This window comes from Trachemys scripta, chromosome 3 (genome assembly GCF_013100865.1).
Source record: "Trachemys scripta elegans isolate TJP31775 chromosome 3, CAS_Tse_1.0, whole genome shotgun sequence".
Classification (NCBI taxonomy): Eukaryota; Metazoa; Chordata; order Testudines; family Emydidae; genus Trachemys; species Trachemys scripta.
In genome coordinates this window covers 4797462-4820491 of record NC_048300.1, presented here as the reverse complement: position 1 = coordinate 4820491, position 23030 = coordinate 4797462, and the positions used below count along the sequence as shown (strand labels likewise).

Here is a 23030-nt window from a genome sequence, read left to right as displayed (position 1 = left end):
GGCCAACTTTGTAATTAAAATTCAGCTTCCTGGGAAACGGGATAGCTCAAAGAATCGACAGTGGATATAGGGAGCCTTTCATTTCTGATCACTTGCTGGAACCTGGTTTAGAACACTAATGACTGAAAGGCTACTGAGCGACTCTCAGTTGGTAATGACTGGTAAATTGTTAAATGATTGCTGGCCTCTGTTCAGTTCATGTTGGAGAAGTGTCACTGTCATAAGAACAGCCATTATAATGGGCACCTTTCTTCAAAGTCTTAACACTAGAGGAGGTTCCTCATGATAATTAAAAAATAGTTGGGGCACACCAACATTCTGAAATGGGAAGCTTTGACTGTCAGTGTCCGTGCTATACCTATCCTGTAGGCAGCCCTAAAGTATTAAGTCCTGTTTATCAGTCAAAAACCTTCAGTCAGTTGTATTAAAACCAGCTGGGTATATAAAATATGGTTTTATTATGATGTTTGTGATAGCCCCTACTAAATGCTGTGTTTTCCAAACTCTTAAGACATTCCTAGGAACCCAAAATCTAAGGGTTGTATGTAATTTGAAAACTTGACTTTTCAGAGTCCCTTTTCAGATCTGGCACTTTCAGAATTGCAAAGGCTGTGTTAAATTAGATGTGAAATGTTTATGCTAAGCAACTAACTTTACTTTTTCTTTCTTTGCAGTGAGGAATCCTTACACAGGCCACAAATACCTTTGCGGAGCACTACAGTCTAGCATTGTCTTGTTAGAATGGGTTGAATTGATGCAGAAGTTTATGTTAATTAAGGTAAACCTTACAATAAGATGTCCACAAGCAGATGTCCTACCTTCCCTTTAGGACTCAACCTCTTAATACAAAATGTTGATTTTTCGGATGTTTTTATCTTGGAAAAAATTAGTTGAGTAACCAAAATGTAAATAATTTCTTATGTCCCTATAAGATTTTCTGTTCATTTCTGCTTAACTCATTTTGAAAAATAAAATTTATCTTACATCATTTGAAAAATACCAGTTTAAAATGTCCCAAACATTTGCTAGATGTTAACTAAACATTATTTAGAGCCTTTTTCCCTGCACATATCCAGTCTAAAGGTTGATTTTTTTTTTTTCAATCTGTAAGTGTTGTTTTATAGTTATACAGTCAGAATGTTCTGGCTAATCAATGGGCAGAGCCTTGGGAGAATTGAGGGGAGAACATTGATAGTTCTCTCTTGATGCCAAATCTAAAGGGAGAAGATGACTCATTTGTTTTGAACTGCATGACTCTTTGGGTGCCCCAAAATCAAATAGTTGTTGTTCCCAGCTGACATCAGCTGGCCTGAGGCCACAGTGCTTCATGTTTCTTGGATAGGCAGCACCCAAAGTCTGGTGAGCTAGGGGAAACAAAAGTTTTAAACCTCCCCAACTGGTGATGTCACTCAGAGGATCTGGGCTCTCTCCTGCAAGCAGCCATAAGAAAAATGATGGTGAACGTTCAGATTCTGGATATTAATAACCAAATCCTCATGAAGAACCTAAATCTTCATAAATCAGATTTTCCCGCATCTGCCAAGTACTAGGATCCCAGGAAATGAGCTTGATGTTACATAAGCGTGCTAACGATGAATGGCAAAACGACTTTATCCAACTTACCATGCTGTTGAGATGACTAATCGTGATGTGTACTAAATTGTTTGCTTTGTAACTTGTTTGCCTTTATGTAACCGTTTTTTTGTTTCTTAATCTAGCACATAGATTTCCCTGTACCTTGTCCACTGAGATTGTTTGAAATGCTGGTAGTACCTGAACAAGAATTCCCCTTAGTTTGTGTTGGTGTCAGTAGAGGGAGAGACTTCAACCAGGTGGTGAAGTTTGAGACTGTCAACCCAAATTCTACCTCTTCATGGTTTACAGAAACAGGTTTGTGCATTATGATTGGATTCCCAAATTATTTGCTATCTTACTTTATTATAATTAGAGCACTAGTAACGGCTAGGTTCCATAGTTTCCATTATGGAAATGACACAATGTCCCATAATTAGTTACAGGGTTTTCCACGTAAAGTGGACTCCCAGTTGTCCATAACTCTCTCTGACTTTCACCTTCCAGGCTAAAATTTTTGACGGAGTGAGTTTTTTTTTTTAATGTTTGAGTGTAACGCACAGGGGACAGAATAAAAGTTGCTTGTGTTTCCATAAGTTAGGCCTTTCTTGAATTGTGCACTTCACTTTGTAACTTCATTGTTCTCTTGACATAGTGTTTTTAATGGATTTTAATAGAATTTCAGGCTGACCGCCTTCTTCTCAGCTGTTGGTATGAGATGTTGTGGGCCAAATGCAGGGAGCAGGTTTCAAGATGGCAGTTACCTTACTGTTGCTGAGAAGGAAGTACTTGCCCCTTCCTCTTCCCATGAAGATCGGGAGGAGGGAAGGCATATGTGCCCTGTAGTCTGCATCCAGAAGCCACCACTTATTTTTGATCCTCATGGCTGGCGTGAGTGCCATTTGGATGAGGAGCTAGTACACAGAGACAGCAGCAGAAACTCTTAAGATGAAAATTGGGTGGTGGAGAGAGACACCTTTCTGGATTGCTTCTCCCCCCGCCCCTCTTGAAAACCGGTCCCAGCCCCACAATGCAGAAGCAATAAGTAGCTGTCTCAGGGCTTTAGTCATTCCTGTGGCCAGAGCAGAAGGTAATATGGTGCACTCCCATTGATCTGTGGTGAGCTTGTAAGTTGCCATCCCTCAGTACTTTTGCACAAACCTCACTGATACGATCCTGTGGAGCTCACTAAAAAATACTATTTTCACTAGAAAGATTTCTGCTGATTTTCTTGCTGCTTAAATGAATATCTGAAAAACTTCTGATGTATATAGAAGTGCAACTACACAAATGACTGTTAGTGGTAGTACTGCAGTGTATGGCCAGTTAATACTGTAATACTTGTGTGTGTGAACTTTGAGGTCCGTTTTCAGATTGGTACATGGGGTTATGTAGCTCCTAATATAGTTGATGAAAGTAGAACACTGAAAAGCAGCTCTTTAAAAATGTACCCTTTGTATTCAGTCTTATTTCAATATTGTCTGCATCAATGATATGTCTCTGTAAATGTAAAATCTTTATTCCCTTCTTAGTACTCTTTGTTTTTTAACTTTAACACTTCTCTGAATTACTGCACCTATCCTTGTTAGAATTCTTTTTTAGTCATTTGTATGTCCTTCTGATGCATCTGTATTGTTGGCAGGTCGTCTTTCCTTATTATATTGGCAGTACTTTAAACCACATGGTTAAATCAGTCTCCCCTGTCCTCTGCTGACAGGACATTGAGAACACAGTCAAAAACTCTCTTTGAGAAGAGAGAAAAGTATACAGTATGTGGCAGTTAAATAGCTTACACCAAATGATTATTATTTTATATATTTGGCATTTGTTTGGAAATGTTTAAATGATATGCTACAAAATAATTGTCTTTGCTCCATTTGTGTGATGATCATGAGTCAGAAAATGCATACACTTTCTTGTGACTGACAGGCCAAATTATTGGCTCTGAAAATGCATTTTTCTCCAGAGACAATTATGCCTGATGGTGTGTGAGTGAGACTCCCACATGACATATTGCTTCACTGTGTGTGGTCTTAGGCAGAGCCAACTCAATTCCTATGAAATGGCAAAGAACACACACCCGGGGAGTGGTGGTGAAGAGGTAGCTCTTTTAATTTCTTTCCCCCATCCCTCTGGTTCTGGCAGCTCAGTCACAGGGAGAATGGTATGTATTACGTTTTCAGTAGCTCTCAGTTCTGCTCTCCGCACTCTCAAGTAAGAGTACCCAGTGCCTGACCAGCACCGAGAACACAGCAGCCTCTCAGCCTACCATGTTCCCTACATGGGTAGAAGGCAAAGAATGGAGTTCTTTGTCCAAAAAATTAGAGAGGATTATTTCCTGCCTCTGCCCCTCTCATCATCAAGGGGGCAAAGGCAGGAAATAGAAAATGAAGTTCCCAGCCTCCTCCAACACTGACATCAAAGACAGTACCACGGTGGGTTCTGGTTATCGTGTCATCCCAGGCTTGTTGCCACGAAAGGCTGTGATGCACTGTTATGTATTTTCCCCATTTTTCATTAGATGTGAGAATGCTTTAGATGAAAAAAATCTTTAGAAATATGAAAGAATAGATTTTAATATTGTTGAACTGGTACTCTTTTGCTCTCTATTCCATAACTAGAAAAATTGCCCATGAAAATACTCTCATACTTTGAACTGCACATTTCTTTCCACCATTTAATTTGATTTTACACAGATATTATTACTGTTTTAAAATCTTTTTTGGCCATTTCTACACTAAAGGGAAAAGTCGATCTAAACTATGCAATTTGAGTTACATGAACAGCGTAACTCAAATCGACATAGTTTAGATCTACTTTCCGCGGGGTCCACACTACGCAACGTTGACAGGAGACCCTCTCCCGTCGATTCCCCTTACTCTTCTCAATCAGGTGGAGTACAGGAGTTGACAGGAGAGCGATTGGCGGTCGATTTAACGAGTCTTCACTAGACCCACGAAATCGACCGCCAATGCATCAATCGCCGCAGCGTGATCCTCAGGTAAGTGTAGACAAGCCCTTGGTCTAGGCTGAATCATTAATGGTTTAACTCGGGGTAGGCAAGCGAGCTGATTTTCAGTGGCACTCACAGTGCCCAGGTCCTGGCCACCGCTCTGGGGGGCTCTGCATTTTAATTTAATTTTAAATGAAGCTTCTTAAGCATTTTAAAAACCTTATTTACTTTACATACAACAATAGTTTAGTTATATATTATAGACTTATAGAAAGAGACCTTCTAAAAATGTTAATGTGTTACTGGCACACGAAACCTTAAATCAGAGTGAATAAATGAAGACTCGGCACACCACTTCTGAAAGGTTGCCGATCCCTGGTTTAACTCATGTGCAGGGATGAATTCCAGGCCTCACAGAAGCGGATAATGGGGGGGAGGTGGATAATGTCTTGACTCGCTTTAGTGACTCCTTCAGCTGTTTAAGGGTGACTGCAGTTCACTGGAGGAGAAGTCACGGCTCACCCAGCCGAAGGGACAGTTGCTTTGATGAGACTTTTGCAGGTGGAGTGTTAATACAAAAATAGGGGAGTATCCTTTGGGATCAGAGTACAATTTGTCTGTACAAGAGTAAAAGAGGAAAGTATTTACAATAAAATTGTATTGTGCTTCTCAACTATATAGGAGCTAAATATTACCAATTATTAATAATACTGAAAATAATGGGCCCCGATCCCAGAATCCAAGAGTGAGTCAGAGAGCCAGGCTGAGGGGATAGAAATGGCAGAAATATTCTAAGACCCGTTTTTCACCACTTTGGTTCAGATGCCGATCCAGATTGCAGTGAAAGTTGTGATAAAAATCTAAATCTCAAATTTGAACTCAAAAGTAACCAGGTCAGGAGACTGCCTCAGTGAGCACATTTCTACTGCCCCATATGTGGAGTTCTTTCATTTTTTTTATCTTATGCAGGACCAAGGATTTGACTTATTTTTTTTTTAAATGGGGCTAAAATGTTCTTAATTACGAGTGATTTGTAGCTGCTTTTAGTGTTTTATGTAACATGTTTTAATTTCTCATCTTTAATAGAAACTGAATTAGTTTCTCACTTGGTTGTATGAAAGGTTCCTAGAATGCTGTGGTATAGATACCAAATTAGCAAGAGTTGCTTTTTATCATATCTTGCTAAAAGAAATTATATTTTGTCTTTTGAGTTGGCATGTCCACTGATCTGAGGTTGTGGGTCAGATCTCCCCCATTTGCTGTGATGGAGACCACTGCAGCTCTAATGTGGAAGAAAGGTTACTCTCTCACTCCTTTGTTCAAACTGTCTTCATTAACAATTTGTAAATAGCATATACAATCTGAAGATGAAGGAGAAGTTGCAAACAGTAGCAAGGACTGAGAACAGTCCAAAAGTCCTAGCAAGATTTAGAAACAATGGCAGAAAAATTAGAACAGGATTCCAGTTGGAAAAATGCAAACCAACACATTTGGAGGAAATAATCTGAAACACGTATATTTTATGGAAAGCAAAAATACTGAAAGACAAAGAGGTGACGGTGGACAGCAATTTAAACACAAGTTTCCTTTGTAATATTAATACTTTAATATTACAGCTTCATTTGCCTCCATCACAGCCAACAAGTTGGGTAAGTGGACATGCCTTTTTAAGAGAAGAGAAATTTCACTGGTAAGAAAATCTTTCTGTAGTTGAAAATACAACAGTTCCTTAAATCCTTTTGAACTTCAGAATCTCCACATTCAAATGTGATGGTAATTTGTGTTGTATATAAATTAACTGTAATTATTTTTGTTATAGACACTACGCAGGCGAGCGTTGTACATTTAACACAGCTGGAAAGAGATACCATTTTAGTGTGTCTGGATTGTAAGTTTTAGTTATGAACCAAATATACATATTCAAATTAGGTCACTTGTTTGAGAGCAATGGCTAAGTGACACCTCTTGTTTATTCTCTAGGCTGTATAAAAATAGTAAATCTACAAGGCAGATTAAAATCTAGCCGAAAACTGTCATCAGAGCTCACGTTTGATTTCCAGATTGAATCAATAGGTGAGTGTGGTTTTGGACTCAACTTGGTGTAGCTCGTTTAATTTGGCACTCAATGCTAAAGATAGTAATTTTCAAGACTTTGCTGACATGAAGTGTATCAATTCCTATGTTTTATTGTGTGGTGACGAGTTGGGCTGAGCATTCAATGGACTGATAGGCTTCCAAAAGAGGGACCAGAATGGAAGAGTAACCTCAGAATTCCCTCCGATTAGGCTAAATGTTATGACCCTCTGTCTCTACAGAAAGTCTGTACTCAGGCCACTCAAACACGTTGTGAATTATTCCTGTTGCTAATTCGTTCTTTTCATTTATGCATGGAGTTCATTTGTTTACTTCAGTCTCAACACTGCAAATGCAGGAAGTGTGAACTAAAATTCATTGCTAACTAGCCTCTATTTTCTTACGAAATTTGTAAATCCCTTGTTAAATGTATATGGCACATCACTGTCTCATGAAAATAAATTTAACTCCTTAGTTGAAGGCAGGGTGGCCTAGTGTATTGGACTGAGACTCCGGAGATTAGGGTTCTTGGTGACCTTGGGCAAGTCACTTCACCGCTTTGTGCCTCAGTTAACCCATCTTTAATGGGGATAATGATACTCTCCTATGTAAAGTGCAATGAGATCTATGGATGAAAGCCGCTATATAAGACCTAGATATTATTAGTATAGTTATGGCATAGTGGAGTAGTGCAACTTCATCACTTCTCTGCATCATCCTCTCCCTTTTCTGTTCCCAAATGGTGTTCATGAAAGCACTGTACCATTTTTTTTTCCTGTTTCTATCAAAAGCCTACAGTGGTAACACACAGATAAAATGTGTACCCCTTGGAAGATCTCTGGGGATTTTTATTGAGACCACATGTTGTGCCATGTCTGCCACAAATCATTTTGGTGACACGTAGATGATATGTTGCCTGGCAATAATGCTACCATCAGTCTCTCTTATAATTAGTTCTATCAGATTCCGGCAGAATTTAATCAAGGAGAGTCACGTAGAATTTGTTCCACAATAGCTTGACAATTTGGAATTCTTCTACTCTCATAATGGATGCACTGATTTTACACACTTCATTTCCCACCCTTGGGAACTGAAAATCCACTTCACATTATTGTGGTATTCTGTTCATGACGCTCAGAACTACAAGCCACTGTGTTACCTCTCTGCTTCAGCAAGAGTGAGCTTTGCTAGAGATTAGACCAGATGTCAGCTTCCTGCCACACCTGTCTTTCTAACTCACCGGCAAACTCCTCAAGGCTCTATGGGTATGTCTACACTGGAAGAGAAAACCCATGGCACAGAGTCCCAGAGCCTGGGCCAATTGACTCGGGATCATGGGGTTCAGGCTGCAGACTAAAAAGGTACTGGAGATGCTCAGGCTCAGACTGGAGCCCGGCTTGGAGACCCATCCCACCTGTTAGGTTAGCTGAAGACTCTCGCGTCAGTTTAATACACAGCACTGAGATGGTTTTGTAATAAAACAAGAATACATATATTAATAAAGAACAAAGATTTAAGTGATACTAAGCAAGAGGGAAAAAAAGATAGGTATGGTTACAAACAAAATAAAACACACTTTCTAGTATCTGAATCTTAATAGATTACAGTCTTGGTCTCAGTCAATTTCTATTGCTTATAGTCAGTTCCCAGAGACTTCAAACCCCCCCCCCCCTTGTTCAAGGATCCACCTTTCACAGATTCCAAGAGCTCTGGCCTGTTTTGTCCCTTAAATGATTGATAAATAAGGCCTGTTCTACACTAGAAAATTAGGTTGGTTTAAGTACATCGGTCAGGGGTCTCGGGGGGTGGATTATCTTTGCTGGTGTTGGCGTAGGTAGCGCCTATCCTTGTAGCATTTTAAGTGTAGACAGGGCCTAAGTGCCTTTTTCCTCCCCTTATATTACTTAGGGCTGGTCCCCACTTAGTCCGGACTTCGGACTAAGGTACGCAAATTCAGCTACGTTAATAACGTAGCTGAATTCGAAGTACCTTAGTCCGAACTTACCGCGGTCCAGACGCGGCCGGAAGTCTCCCCCCGTCGACGCCGCGTACTCCTCTCGGCGAGCTGGAGTACCGAAGCCGACTGTGAGCACTTCCGGGATCGATCCCAGAACATCGATGGCGTGCCGCCGGACCAGCCGGTAAGTGAAGGCTAGGCCTTAGAGTCCATTGTCTTTGCTTCCAGAACTAGGAAGACTTCCTGGATTTGCAGACTCTGTCTCTGGAGTGCTTTCTACACTGTTTCCTCCCTTGCTTGTTAGCGTCATTGCGTTGTTTACCTTGTATGTAAATGTACTTTTATTGTCCTATGCCTGTAATCAAGCCAGTTAGACAAGGGAATCCACATTTCTTTGTCTGACAGGCTTGATTTATACACTGCCTCCAAAACTCATTTTAAGAACATATTTCCAGCGCACACTCAATTCTTTATACACAACCAGTGCATACATTGCACAGTGATATTCATGACTGGCATTTTACCCGTTTACATATGATATCTTACAAGATACCTTTTGGATCCATATTATTACCACAGTGTATTGGAATTAGTGAGTGTGTCAGGCCTGATATGAGTTACATGATAGTGGCCCTCTGTCAGTGAGCATTGAGTGGCTGTTAAGGTAAAAAAGAAAGTCATTCTGTCTCTAGAAAATGAATTTTAAATCCTTAATATACTATTACCCAGTAGATTTATACAACTCTCTTTTAAAAAGCTACTTTGCTGCTTCTGTAATTAGCATTTAATGTAATTTAAAAGGCAGTTGGGACCTATGATATAACTGCCTTTTTTTAAGACAATAAAGAAAATGGGGGGAGGGGATGGGAAGAGGAGGGTAAAAATAAAAAGGTTTTAATTGTAGACTATTTTCAGCTGTTTTCTTGAATTTGGGAGGAAAAGGTAGAATGCAAGTTTTTGTAAAGTTCCAATGCCTGGAAATCTTGCACATTTTCTAAAGATTTAAACTCTTTGAGAAAATGAATTAATATTTTACAAATAACACAGGGCTCATATTAACGAACAGTGTTTGTAAAGCCCTTTTTTGACCAGCTTGAGGTGGGTTAAGTCATTCTGGTGAAACGTTTTGGGATCTTTTGTGAGGGAATTGGTGTAATTATAAAATGTCTACAGACAGAATGTAAAATTGCCATGATAGGAAGGTAATAAATATTTTTTGCCTTGAAAGAATAAATTGGGGTTGTCCCCAAAATTAACTCAAGTGTTCTTTTCCTTCTAGTTTGCCTACAAGACAGTGTTTTAGCTTTCTGGAAGCATGGAATGCAAGGAAGGAGTTTTAGGTCAAATGAGGTGAGTGCAATATCTTCCCCACAATTTTTTTTGCTCCTAATTCAGTTAGAATGCAACAAGAATAAGAGTAAATGAATATTGCTTTATTGAACTGAATAAATTTAAATAGGATTCTTTGTTGGACAGAACAGCTAGATATTTTAAGCATTGTTTCAACAATATCTAAATTTCAGGGTAAACCAGAAGAATTCAGCTTGTCATCCCAAGACTAACCTTTAAATGTTGAAACCCCTCACAGAAAACAAATGGACCTTAGTTTACTGTTTCAAAGAACAGAAATGCCAAGGCGCAGATTCATCCCTAGTGGAATATTGTGGAATCTACATTAGGTATATCGGTGGCCTTACGTTCTGGTGTGGTAGTGTTATACACTCACAAGTGTAAATGGCCATGTGGGGAGAAAAGCAGTGGAGAATCCGGTCCAAAAAGATGAATTAGCACAGACCAGGAATTCACCTCTGTTAAATGAGCTGTGCATGCTTTGAAAAGGCAGCGAAACCTATACACCTCCAGCCTTGAAAAGAAAAGCTGCATGGCCTGGGGAGAATAGTGCCTTCTCGCCTCTCTCAATCATGAAAAGAGACAGCTGAGTTCACATGCTACAGGTCCCAGGAGCTGACACCACCCGTCTTGTTCCTAACATAAGAAGAGGCAGAAAAGAATAACAAAGTTAACCATGCTGCTGCAGCAAAATATAAGGAGTACACAATGCTACTGACTTGAGTATTCCGTTTGGAATGGATACTGGGGAAACGTTTAGCCAAAATCATCTGAATATCTATTCCAAAAATCACTTCAATACCCCTAGTTATTAACACCAGCAGCTGGGATTTCCCAACAACTGGGTGCTCATGCGTTCAACTTTAGCATTAAGTGTTAGGAAATTCAGGTTCCTATTACCAAATAGTAAACATCAGTGGAGAGAGTGAGCAAGTCACCTTTAAATACAGTTAATCATCTATATACTTAAATCATATCAAACTTAGATCTTCCATTTCATTAGTCACATTATTTATGTAGAATATCCAATGAGTGACCATGCTGAAAAAATGCTGTTACTTTTTTGACTGATGTTTTGGTTTGTCTTTGTGAGCTGCCAAACATGTATTCTGTACAATTCATCAGACTCTTTTTAATTCTTTGAGTGCCTTCTGCATATTTTTACTCCTGGATTGTGCTGGCCTCTGCAGCCTATATGCTGGAACTCTCTCCAAAGAGTGTCCATAGGAGTGTTCATGCACCCCATCCTGTATCTCTCATCAGCGTTCCCTAACCTTCTGAGGGCATGGCTATAAAAGGGAGCATGGTACTATCTGCCTACCTCAGTTCCTTCCAACCACCGCATCAGATGGAAGCAACCCTTTTCGGATCTCTTTGATCTTGAGCTTTTCTCCTAAAAGTGCAATTGATAATGATTAGTGTAGTTTATTATATTGGATTATTATAATTATGTATTAATGATAATTAATTTTTTAGCTGAGTTAGTGTTAGTCATGGATCTGACGAACAGAAGATTGGGCTTTAAAAGATGTGCTTCTTTTCTGGCAGTGTTTCTTGCATTGTACTTCCATGTAAGATGTCTGGCATGTCTTGGTGAGGGACATTCTTTATCCAGATGCTCTGTCTGCAGTACGTTAATTCCTACAGCATGTAAGGACAGACCTGTTGGATATGAGGTATCCCAGAGCTCAGAACATAAGGCAAAAAACAAGTCAGCTCCAAGTTCAATGGCTGCTAAATCTAAGGTGCTTATGAAGACTCAGAATTGGCACTGAAATTCTCATGTGCCTACAGCACATTTGGTGCTCGGGACATAGGATTAATTGACAAAAACCTGCAAGGTGCCATCGGCACTGGCCTCTGAGACAAAGGCTACGCCATGAGAAAAGCCATCTGATCCATCTGTAGTGGTTTTGAAGACTATGACTAGAGAGAAGATGACCACTGTTAGCAGGCCAGATCCCATATGGGTTATTCGACATTGGGTCTGTCAGACTGGGATTTGTCTACTTTGGTTCCCAGACTAAAAATGAAAGCAGTCCAAAGAGAGGGATCTAAACGGAGATCTCAATTTGTGGATCCGTTAATTCTGCTGGATCCAAAGACAGTGTTGAAGACGCAGCCATTATCGGAACTGCAAAATATGGATACAGTAGTAGCAGAAATTCATCCCATTGGAATGGACAATGGTCTGGATCCCTGGGAAAGACCCTCTATGGAAAGGAAAAAAGATTATGTCAAATGTCTTCACTAAGGTTCCTACATCTGAAGAGAGATAGTATGGAAGGTAATACCTCATTTAGCTCAGGAATCTTCCCTTCCTTTCAGGCTCTCTGAGTAAAACTACCTTTGTTTGTGATGCTTCACTGGCTGGTTCCAGGGATATTGCTGATCATATCAGTAACATATTTGAGGTTGTATTAACAACCAGAGGGCCAGGATAGAGCTAGACAACCATAGGCCTTGTCTAGGTTTCAGCCTCCTACAGCAGGATTTACTCCTGAATATGGAACCTTTAGACCAGTGGTGGGCAACCTGCAGACCGCGGGCCGCATGCGGCCCATCAGGGTAATCTGATTGCGGGCCTGGTTGGCAGTAAATTACAGCCCTGGTATGGACGATATGTACAAAACTCACTATGTTCTTTGACTTTGTGGTCTCAGAGGACAAATGTTTTAAGAGGAATGTTATTCAGTCATCCAGCCCTGTCATTGACATTCACTTTGGGTGCATCCCATCTAAACTACGTTGTGCTTCAGGGGACATTGGAACTCCCAGGAAAGGAGACTACAGCTATACATATTGGAGCTGAATGTGATTCATCTGGTTCTCGGATCTTTTCTTCCTCATATCGAAGGGAAGGTAGTTCAGGTGGTAATGGACAATATAACTGTCATGTGTTCTGTCAACAAGCAGGGAGGGGCTTATTCATCATAATTATGCAATGAAGCAATCAGGCTCTGGGATTGGTGCCTACAGCACAATGTTTATCCAGTAGCCCTGCGACTATCCGCAAAGGACAACTGGACAGACTAACTGAGCAGAGACACACAATACAGTTACATGAGTGGTTGGTAAAAGAGGAAGTGATACACAAGGTCTTCAGCAATTGAGGATATCCTGTCACAACACAGAGTCGTCAGTTCTGGACAAGGGCAGAAAAGGATGTGCAGTCCATATTGGACTCATTTATACTGAATTGGGGAAAGGTTCCCCCCTTTCCATTGATACAGAAAGTAGTGAAGGAAATAATACAGGTTAGGGCAAAAATGGCTTTAGTTGCTCTGGTGTGGCTCAGACAGGAGTGGTACATGAACCTACTTGGGATTTTACACGATGCTCCCAGTATTACTGGCTCTAGTGTTGCAGTAGCAGACAAGATCATTCTTCCAGATCCCCTATCTCTGCCCCTGCCAGCATGGGCTGTTGGACTTTAATGGACCTTGAAAGAGCTTATCCTTTAGATGTGTCTCAAGTGCTCATTAACTCTAGAAAACAATTGACCAGAAGATGAAACCAATTTAAATTATCGTGGTTTGTGAGTTGGATACAGAACAAACCTGAAGGTTCGGAACTGGCTTTGGTGTATTTTGGAATACTTACTGCATTTAAAGACTGAAGGTATTTCAGATTCTTTGCTGAAGGTTGATTTAGCAGCTATATCAGCATATCATGTGCTGAGAGATAATAAATCAGTATTTCCACATACAGTAGTATGGTCAAAAAATCACAAAAGGATTTTCAAATCTTTAACCATCTGTAAAGGACCCACTTCTGGGATGGGACCTCAATTTAGTTTTAGCGCAACTCATAAAGCCACCCTTTGAGCCCTTGGCAGAGTGTTCTTTATTTCATGACTGTAAATATGCCTTTATAATATGTTATAACTTCAGTCAGGCGAGTTAATGAATTATGCACTCTGATGAAAACTTGCTGCCTTTGCTTCTTTCTTTCTACCCTCGGGGTAAGTTGGTCTGCAAATTTGGGGTCTGTTTGACTTTTCACTGCTGTTAGATACCCAAATAGCCACAGTCATTAAAAATTTTAATCTGCAGCTGCCCAGAACACTACACCTGATCCTATCAGACACCGACCTTGGCCATGTTGATCCATACATTCGTTACCTTCTAGTGATACTTACAGATCGTATCTAGGAATGAACCCACATACCATGACAAAGCTCTAACTGGTGCAAAACATAGCAAGCCCATCTGCTTAGCAACACAGGTCACTCTGAACACGTCATCAGCTCAAGTTCTCTGCTCTGACATTTGAATCTCAGAATGGGATTGTTTTTAGCTACTTAAAAAGTCACCATAGCCATGACCTCTCATCATTGCTGCCTTCTAGTGGAGCAGTAAAACTGTTGACTAATAGGGAGAGATGTGTGAGTTGAGGAGACAGAACTTTCACAGGAACTTGACCTACATTTTGGGTTTACTGCTACAATGGGCAAGAATGACTGTTAGAACTAAATGCAGAATTTACTACTTTGAATTAACTTTCTCCCAATAAGTCCTAAATGCAAATAAATAAATTAACCTTCAAAAACTATTCAAGCTGCTACTCCTTGAGGCCGAGAAAGAAGCTAGGGAAGAATTGTTTCTATTCCCAGAAGTAGGTAGAAATTTGTAAATGACACACACAGGCTGAACTAGAATCAGAATGGTGAATTTGGGAGTATATTTTGACTTTTTTTTTTTTCCAGTTAACCTCATAGACTGATGCACCAGCAGTTTTATGCAGTGCCCTGGTGCTCACCTAAATAAAAGCTTATTACAATAGTACGATTTCTCTGCAACACAAAAAAATCTATTTGTAAGTGTTGGCACCCTGTAAAGCAAATACATATTGGACTATTACATTTTCTGTTTACCGTGGTTATCTATTTAACAGATTTTATTGTACTCCCATCATTTGTTTTTGAAATAGCAGTATGGTTTTGTTTAATAGTGCTGTTGTCCAGTACATGTTTTCCATGCTTTCTGTTCTCTCTTTGCACTGTTTTGGTTAGCGGTATTGGTCTTGCTCTCCACGGCATAATGAGCCTTAGCGAAAGCTGCCTGAAATCATTGGAAAGATCTACATTGACTTCAGTGGGCTTTGGATCAGGCTCTGTAGGCATAGCTCTATTCCCTACAATCCATCTGAATCCCTGTGGCAAACCTCAGACTTCAAAATGACATTCTTGCCACAAGGTAGTGTCGTACCACTAGCTAGGAAGGCAGGCTTACCGTTCCCTCTGTGAATACGCGTTGTGACAGGTTGGATCACAGAAACCCCCTGGGAGCTGCCACCCGATGTGCCAAGACTATTTCTACCCCTGCCAGCTCAGGGCCCCAGCACCCTGTCCTGCTGAGCCAGACACTCCCGTCTGCTCCAACACAGGGTCTGAATTACTTGCCCCAAAGCTGCAGGTTTACCTGAAAGCAGCTAACAGAAGTGTTCCTGTCTTTAACACTCAGATGCCCAACTCCCAATGGGGTCTAAACTCACATTTATGAGTTTACCCCCCCCCCCAGCTGGCAGGGAAGGTGGGGGTAGAAGTAGTCTTGGCACATCGGGTGGCAGCTCCCAGGGGGTTTCTGTGATCCAACCTGTCACACGCGTGTACTCCAACTGGGGGTGTAATTTCCAGGGTGGATAGACATACCCATGCTAGCTTTGATTGAGTTTGTGTGCTGAAAATAGCAGTGTAGACGCAGCTACGTGAGCGGTGTTTTGGGCTAGCTGCCCAAATACCTACCCAGGGGTGGGCGAGAGTGTACTTGGGCCATTAGCCACTGCAGCTGCATTGCCATTTTTGGCATGCTAGCATGGTCAGAGCTAGCGCAAGTCCGTCTACCTGAGGAAAAAGTTACTGGCATCTGCAGTCCTCACATGCCCTTCCAGTCTGAGCACTGTTTGCCGATCACCCGTGTGTGGAATAAATACAGGGACCACCACTCATAGAAGAAATGGAGGTTACGTACTGTGACTGGACATTCTTCCAGAGGTGTGGTCCCTGTCTGTATTTCACTACCCACCCTCTATCCCCTCTCCTTTCGATCTCGTTGAATCTGTGGTAAGAAAAGGAACTGAGGGGGTGTTGACCCAAGAGGGCCTCTTATACCCTCACTCAGGAGCACGAGGAGATCTGCTGTTTGTGTGTGGTCCCATAGATACAGCTTGTTAGAATCTCTGCACATGGGCTTTCGTTCGAGCCTGTTCACATGTGTACCCTCCTGTGGAATGCAGACAGGGACCACACATCTCGAAGAACCTCCAGTTAAAGTGACTAAGGCTAGGTCTACACTACGGGAGCGGGGGGGTCGACCTAAGATACGCAACTTCAGCTACGTGAATAGCGTAGCTGAAGTTGCGTATTTTAGGTCGACTTACCTGGCTGTGAGGACGGCGGCGAGTCGACCGCTGCCGCGCCGCCGTCAACTCCGCTTCCACCTCTTGCCGCGGTGGATTTCCGGAGTCGACGGCAGAGCCATCGGAGATCGATTTTATCGCATCTTCACTAGACGCGATAAGTCGATCCCCAATAGATCGATTGCTACCCGCCGATCCAGCGGGTAGTGAAGACGTGCCCTCAGCTTCATATTTTGCATAATCTGGCAGAAAGTTCTGGAAAATGGTCCTTTCTTTTGGCCCTTGTTTAAAGAGACAGATTTAAAGAATTCTCAGATTCTGACCAACTTAGACTGGCAATTACTCTAAATTGGTTAATTCAGTGAGCATTAATTCCTTTCTCTAGCTACAATAAATTTTATGATACATTGGTCAAAAATAACTGCACTTGCTACATGAATAATTATTGTATGTTTTCATTAAATAGATCACACAGGAAATTTCTGACAGTACGAGAATATTCAGGCTTCTTGGATCTGACAGGTATGAACGGTACCAGACATGGTCTGTTAAAATAAAAGAGTAATATATATGTTTTCTTCCTCTTATTTCTTAAGGGTATTTTCTCACTAGTACTTCATCCTTCTGTGATTCTTTTTTGGCTTCTTTTAGTCTCCTTATTTTTTCCCCTTAGCCCTTTCCTTGCATATGTTCTTTGTCTCTCTTTCCTGAGGAGTAATAAAACTTTGTTTCTGAGTTTACCAGTATTTTCTCTCAGGATAAGCTTATATTTCACAGGTGCTCATATAGCTCCAAAACTTTTCTCTTTTTGGGTTCTAACATATAAGAACATAAGAATTGCCAGACTGGGTCAGACCAAAGATCCATCTAGCCCAGTGTCCTGTCTTCTGACAGTGGCCAATGCCTGGTGCCCCAGAGGGAGTGACCAGAACAGGCAGTCATCGAGTGATCCATCCCCTGTTGTCCACTCCCAGCTTCAGGCAGTCAGAGGTTTAGGGACACTCAATCGTGGGATTGCATCCCTGGTCATCTTGGTTAATAGCCATCAATGGCCATATCCTCCATGAACTTACTTTAATAGATTTCAGGTTTTGCGTTCAGTTGTGCTATGCTGTATTAGATCCTGGGATCTGCACCTCAAAACAAATTCAAAATATTAAAAACATACAAATTTCAATACATTACAAAAGCAGGGGGATCTGCCTGTTGTTCTGCCAACATCCACAGCCCAGGAGCTGTTTTCTGAGCCCCACAAGGTCCTCCGCTTCTGTTGCTTTTTGCAGCCTGCTTTGCATGGCCCCAAATCTCTCTGCGTCTCCCTGTCCTGCAGGACTAAATAGTGAAGTAGGATGCTCAGCTCCTCCAACCAGTAACTGTCCTGCAAGGTTTTGGAGCTTCACAGGGACCAACACCTTTCTACTTTCTCTGCCCTGCTTTGGAGTGCTGCAGTTTTATGAAGGCATTAATGAAGTAAATGTTGTATGTTTTAGGTAATATATACTGACAGCAGAATTTCACCCTTTGCATGATACATGTACTGTGCAAAGTTAAACCTTAGTTTTCCTTTGAGAACTGCCTATGTCTGTCTCCACTTGTGGGAATTTCACCCTGGCACTGCATCTCAGAACTATCAAAAAGAGCAATATCTACTGGGACCTTGTAAGCACCCAATCACAGGTCTGAATTTGCAAACATGTCGATCCCACAACCACCCATAGTTCTTCTAACAACAATGATTTACAGGTGAACTATTGCACTGTGCCTTCACAAGCTACATTGTAGCTGTCTTTTGGACAGAGTTCCTTTAGTTTATAATTGTCATTTTTTGGCTTACTAGTGGGTAGCTGTTTAGCAATTGCACAGCTTCCTTTTAAGAGGGTGTTTTACTCCCTCATTCCTATCGGGGTGTTTAGTGCAGTTCAGTGTTAGTTAGTCCAGTCATTTCTCACAGTTATTGAGAGTCAGCACAATCAGGTTTTAAAATAAATAAATCTGGTTTTAAGACGAGAGCATCATACTGCTCAAAGATCAGCATGCCCATTGCATCAAGAAATATCCTATCCCCAATTGCTGTTCCTTCTGAATTGGGTTTATGCCAGCACCCTAATGGATCTGAGACAACAGCGCAAAGACTTTGCATTGCAAAAAATAAAAACCTGAGCTTGTCAGATGTGGTTTTATTTCAAGTCTCTCGAGTGAGTTCTTTAGATTTAAAACCTTCCTCAATAGTGCTTGTCATTTCCAAGTCAGTTTTGATCTGAAGTTATTGTCAGTTCTGTGACCTTCCACAGACTTGAAGGCTTCTGAAAGGTAAATCATTCTAAAGCACTGTGTTATGCCTAGACTGCCTGAGTATTGACTACAGTAGAATCTTTTCTGAACACCAATCTTACAAACAACCAGTTATATGAATCATTTTTCCCATGGGGAAGGCAGAGGAATGACTGAGGGGAAGTGATGTTTATGAAGAGCAGGTCAACATTCCTTCACATTCCAATGCCTTCAGTGCATTGGAAATTGTTTGCAGTAGTCTGAAGGGTAAGAAGAAAGCCATGTAATGCAACTTCTGCACCTACTGTAATTGAGATATTCTGTTTTATGAACTCAATTCTCAGTTTAGGGGTTCTGCTGTATCTGATTCAGATAGGGCAAACATTCTCTCACACGTTTAGCAGCCTCCTTTAGCTGCTCTCAAGAGAAAAGAATTTTCTCAGCATTAGGCCTTGGAGCTGTGACTAAGAAACCAAAGAACTGGTACCAGTCCAAGGAGGATTTGATTGTGGGGGACTCCCTCTGATATGAACATTTCACAAGTGCTTGATTGCCCTTTCCTGAGGGTGCCAAGTAGACTGGGCAGACTGCCCCGTGGGTGTCAGGTCTGAAGCCTGCACCCGTTACTCTGCCCGATTGAATTCAGGATATTTGGATAAGCTTAAATGGGTCCAATTCCCCTGCAAAATCTGCCTTATTTCTCAGATGTTGGTGGGAAGTCTCTGTCCTGAAGCCTAGAAAGAACCAAGAGCTGTCTGGGTTAGCATCTGTAGCTGCAACAGATGGATCAAAGAGCTAGTTAGCTTCTTCCATAAACTGAGAAGCTTAGAGGCTCATTTGGCACAATTCTCCATTCTGTGAAATCCCTTCTACTTCTAGGGGTACAGGAACATTTTGAGATTAGTTATGAGTCATCACATGGGCTTTCCCTACATTCTGGTGTCCTTGTGGCCAGAACCCTTTTTTGTGTAGGACTTTTAATCCTTGACCTGTGTGGCCATTCTTTCAACAACTTTACATAGCTTTGTTCGTGCTGTTAGCAAGATTCACGATGCTCTCTGACAGTGATGAGAATGTTGAGGGATGAACACTCTGATCACCCTAATTCTTCCATATTTCCCAGTGAACATCATAGTCCATTGTATCTCCTCTCCAATGACAGTAACTAGGCATTGCTTTCTATGTGGAACACTAGGCCTAAATTTAAGCAGTACAGACCCCAGATTTATGCATTTAGTGTCCGTGGATTGGAAGGCAGCAGGCCAGTGAGGAGAGGGTAGTCATTTAAAATTTAAACCAATTTGGCAACCAGGAAGAATTACCATTAAAACCTATTTAACAAACTGAAAACTTTATGTACTAGACATTTTCAACTAGGAAAACACCTAGCTTTAATTGTAACTGCTCTTGGCTGCCAACCTGGTTTAAATTTTAATGTTTGCCTAGCCACCCTAAGCTCCTCCGTTCCCTGACTGGCCCTCCATGCATATACCCGCTTCTCACAGACCTTTGCTCTCCTGTCACAAGTCTCCTGTAATTTTTGCAGATACTTTGGGCTCTTAATCCACAACCCCCAACACCACAGACCCATATGCAGCCTTCTGCTTAGCAGAGTTGCTGAGCTTCATAAAAACAGATAAAAGTGACAGGTGCTGAAGCAATGACAACAAAACAGTGGAGTTGTGTGTCAGGAACAGGAAATTTTTAGCTGCATAATGGCATAGCAACCAGCACCCAGACTACCAAAGCATCTAGGAGGTAGTGGGAGAAATGTTTGACTCTTTAGATCTGGAGATAACCAAGTTACCTGAGAAGACTTGCTGTTTTTTCAGTACCATTGATTTGAAACACAGAAGCGGTATCATTTTGGGAATCGCTGAAGGGCTCCTCAGAACTTCAGAAGAGGGCTAGTTATCCACAGCTACAACTCCTGCTGTGTCCAGAGAAGCTGATCAGCTATTTCAAGTGCAAGAGCAGGGCTTTGAATTCCTCCCAACCCCCCCATATTGGGTTCATTATTTATATCCGCTGCAGTAGATAGATCAAAAGACTAGTTAGTTCATCTCCATCAGATAAACATGAGCTAAACTGACGACATGGAACATATTGTATACTTCTTAATCGGGTTGGCAGTCAGAATAGTCAGCTAACAGACAATTATGTCACCATAGCAATTCCATCTTAAGGATTGTCTGCTGCTTGTACTTGAACACCCACCTATTAAAAAGGCAATTCAAGAGGACCGAGCAGTTGGAGGTTGAAGGTCAAAGTGTGTCTCAGTGACACTGTCCAGGTTTGCACAGGAAGCCTGTGGCAGAGCTGAAATGACTCTGGTGCTGCATTAACCACACGGCCGTTCCTCCTCCTTGTGAGTGAAGAGCCAGTAGAGTTGTTTGAGGATGGGGTCAAGTGGATGTGCTGCTTGTATGTGTGGAAAAACTGAGCAGCAGCGTTTTGCACTGACTGGTGTCTGAGGAGCAGGAGGATTTGGGGAAAGTAAAGCGGAGAGGTGCAGTAGCCCAGGCAGGAGGGGAGGAAAGCGTGAGTGAGGAGTTCAGTAGTGAAGTTGACTCATTGGTGAGAGCCAAATTTACACACGAGCCATGAAGGAAAGTGAGAGTAGAGGATGACTGAGTTTACAGACAGGGAATTTGAAATTGTATTTGTTATAATTGTTCATTAGATTATTTAACTGTTTTTAATTCTAGGGTTGTGGTATTGGAGAGTAGGCCAACAGATCATCCTATGGCCAACAGCAATTTATACATCCTGGCAGGGCACGAAAACAGTTACTGAGAATCATACCTGGCAGTTAACCATGACGAGAAAACACTACTGCTGCAACATTGATGGATGATTGAAATTGCACAAAAACGGCAGTCACCTGACTTCAGTTACTTTGTAATTTATTGTGGCATGAGAGAAAAGAGGATAATTTAGTTTAAGTGGTATGGACACACTTAGCATATTATACCACGGAAGTGCTTAATAATTCACTGTTATGTAATCTTTGTACATATATGCAGTATTTTTCAGTGAAACACATTGCTGAAGACCTACACTGACTTAATGTAGATAGTGATCCTTCAGTTATGTACAAGTGTCTTACCTGTACAGATGTAAAGGTTGCTGAGGAAGCAGAAATTCAGTTGGGGTACTATTTTAAGGACTTCTCACGTGTAGTTCTTATAAAATGGGATGTTAGCAATGAACACAGTGCATTTAACATCACTATTGTATTTTATTATATGTAATTTACTAATACAAATAAATCAACTTTTAGAAATTGTAACCAAGGCTGTAATCCTATTACAATCTTGTTTTTAATTTTCATGCAACTACACTGGTGTGATTGTTTGTTTTGCACAAAGTATTTATCTGTGATGTATTTAGTCACAAAGGTAAGCTGTGACTTTGTGGATATGACTTGGGCGTCAGAGTACCTTTTTTTAGTTTATTTGGGTAGTTTTATTGTGAAACAAACCAATTAAACACCTGTATTTTTATATTTAAGTAAAATTCTGTAAAGATTACTTCTCTATGCTTGAAAACAATATCTTCTGGAATGGATATGAATCCCAGAATTTGGTACCTTAATGTAACACTGCAATAGTTGTCTGAATTACTAGTGTGTGCAATGGGAAAATTAGCATTATTATAAGTCGTCACTAAATGGTTTTATTCGTATCATGAACTACAACATTCCACACCGTGGAAATGGTTCAAAGATCTTGTCATGTTTTGACTTTTTTTGGCCTTATGACCATTTTCTTGATTTAGGGTGTTAACACATGGCCAAAATAATTTAGTTACTACCTCATACAAACAATGTAGTGGTTACTTCATATTGCAGGAACATAGTTCTGATCAAAATTATTTTTGATTGCTATTTTCCAATGGAGTATGTAAATGCCAAGTTTTAGCAAAGTGCACACATTTGGCTCTGTTTTGTATATGTTCTTTATATTTTATTATGATAATATACACTAAGAACAAACTAAATTTAAAGTGATTTATGGTCTAAGTTATTGTGATTGGTAATGCTTTTGAATATGTTCCCTTATGTATATAATGTAAAATAAACTTTTTTTAACATGTTGTTGTACAGATAGCTTACCACCTGCACTAATTTCCACATAAGACTAAAAAATTGCTGATGGAAAACATCCATTTTTGAATTGCTATTAAATGTTTATGTACCCTAATATATAAACTGGGCATTCTGAATGTATGAATGGTCAGGCTGCTAGGAATGTAATTTTGCCTACATTTGACCTAACACCTGGATTTTGTGGGATATGTATCTTCACAGAATCATTGAATCCTAGAAATGTAGGTCTGGAAGGAACTTTGAGATGTCAAGTCCAGCCCTTTGTGCTGAGGCAGGACCAAGTATACCTCCTTAGACCATCCCTGGCAGGGGTTTGCCCAGTCTTTACTTAAAATCTCCCAATGATGAGGATTCCATTGGAGGTTTTTAAGAACACGTTGGAC

The 23030-nt window shown here is 40.8% G+C and overlaps 1 protein-coding gene across 1 annotated transcript in view; it reads left to right on the top strand.

Annotated features, from left to right (window-relative positions):
* The window catches only part of MAP4K3 (mitogen-activated protein kinase kinase kinase kinase 3), a gene marked incomplete in the record, with an annotated part of 123200 nt that extends 100563 nt beyond the window's left edge, over positions 1-22637 (top strand). Inside the window, 7 exon segments of the mRNA XM_034764013.1 lie at positions 675-778; positions 1719-1890; positions 6345-6413; positions 6506-6598; positions 9835-9905; positions 16732-16787; positions 21245-22637. Coding sequence (XP_034619904.1) covers positions 675-778; positions 1719-1890; positions 6345-6413; positions 6506-6598; positions 9835-9905; positions 16732-16787; positions 21245-21332 — 653 coding nt within the window.
* Positions 22638-23030: the final 393 nt, after the last annotated feature.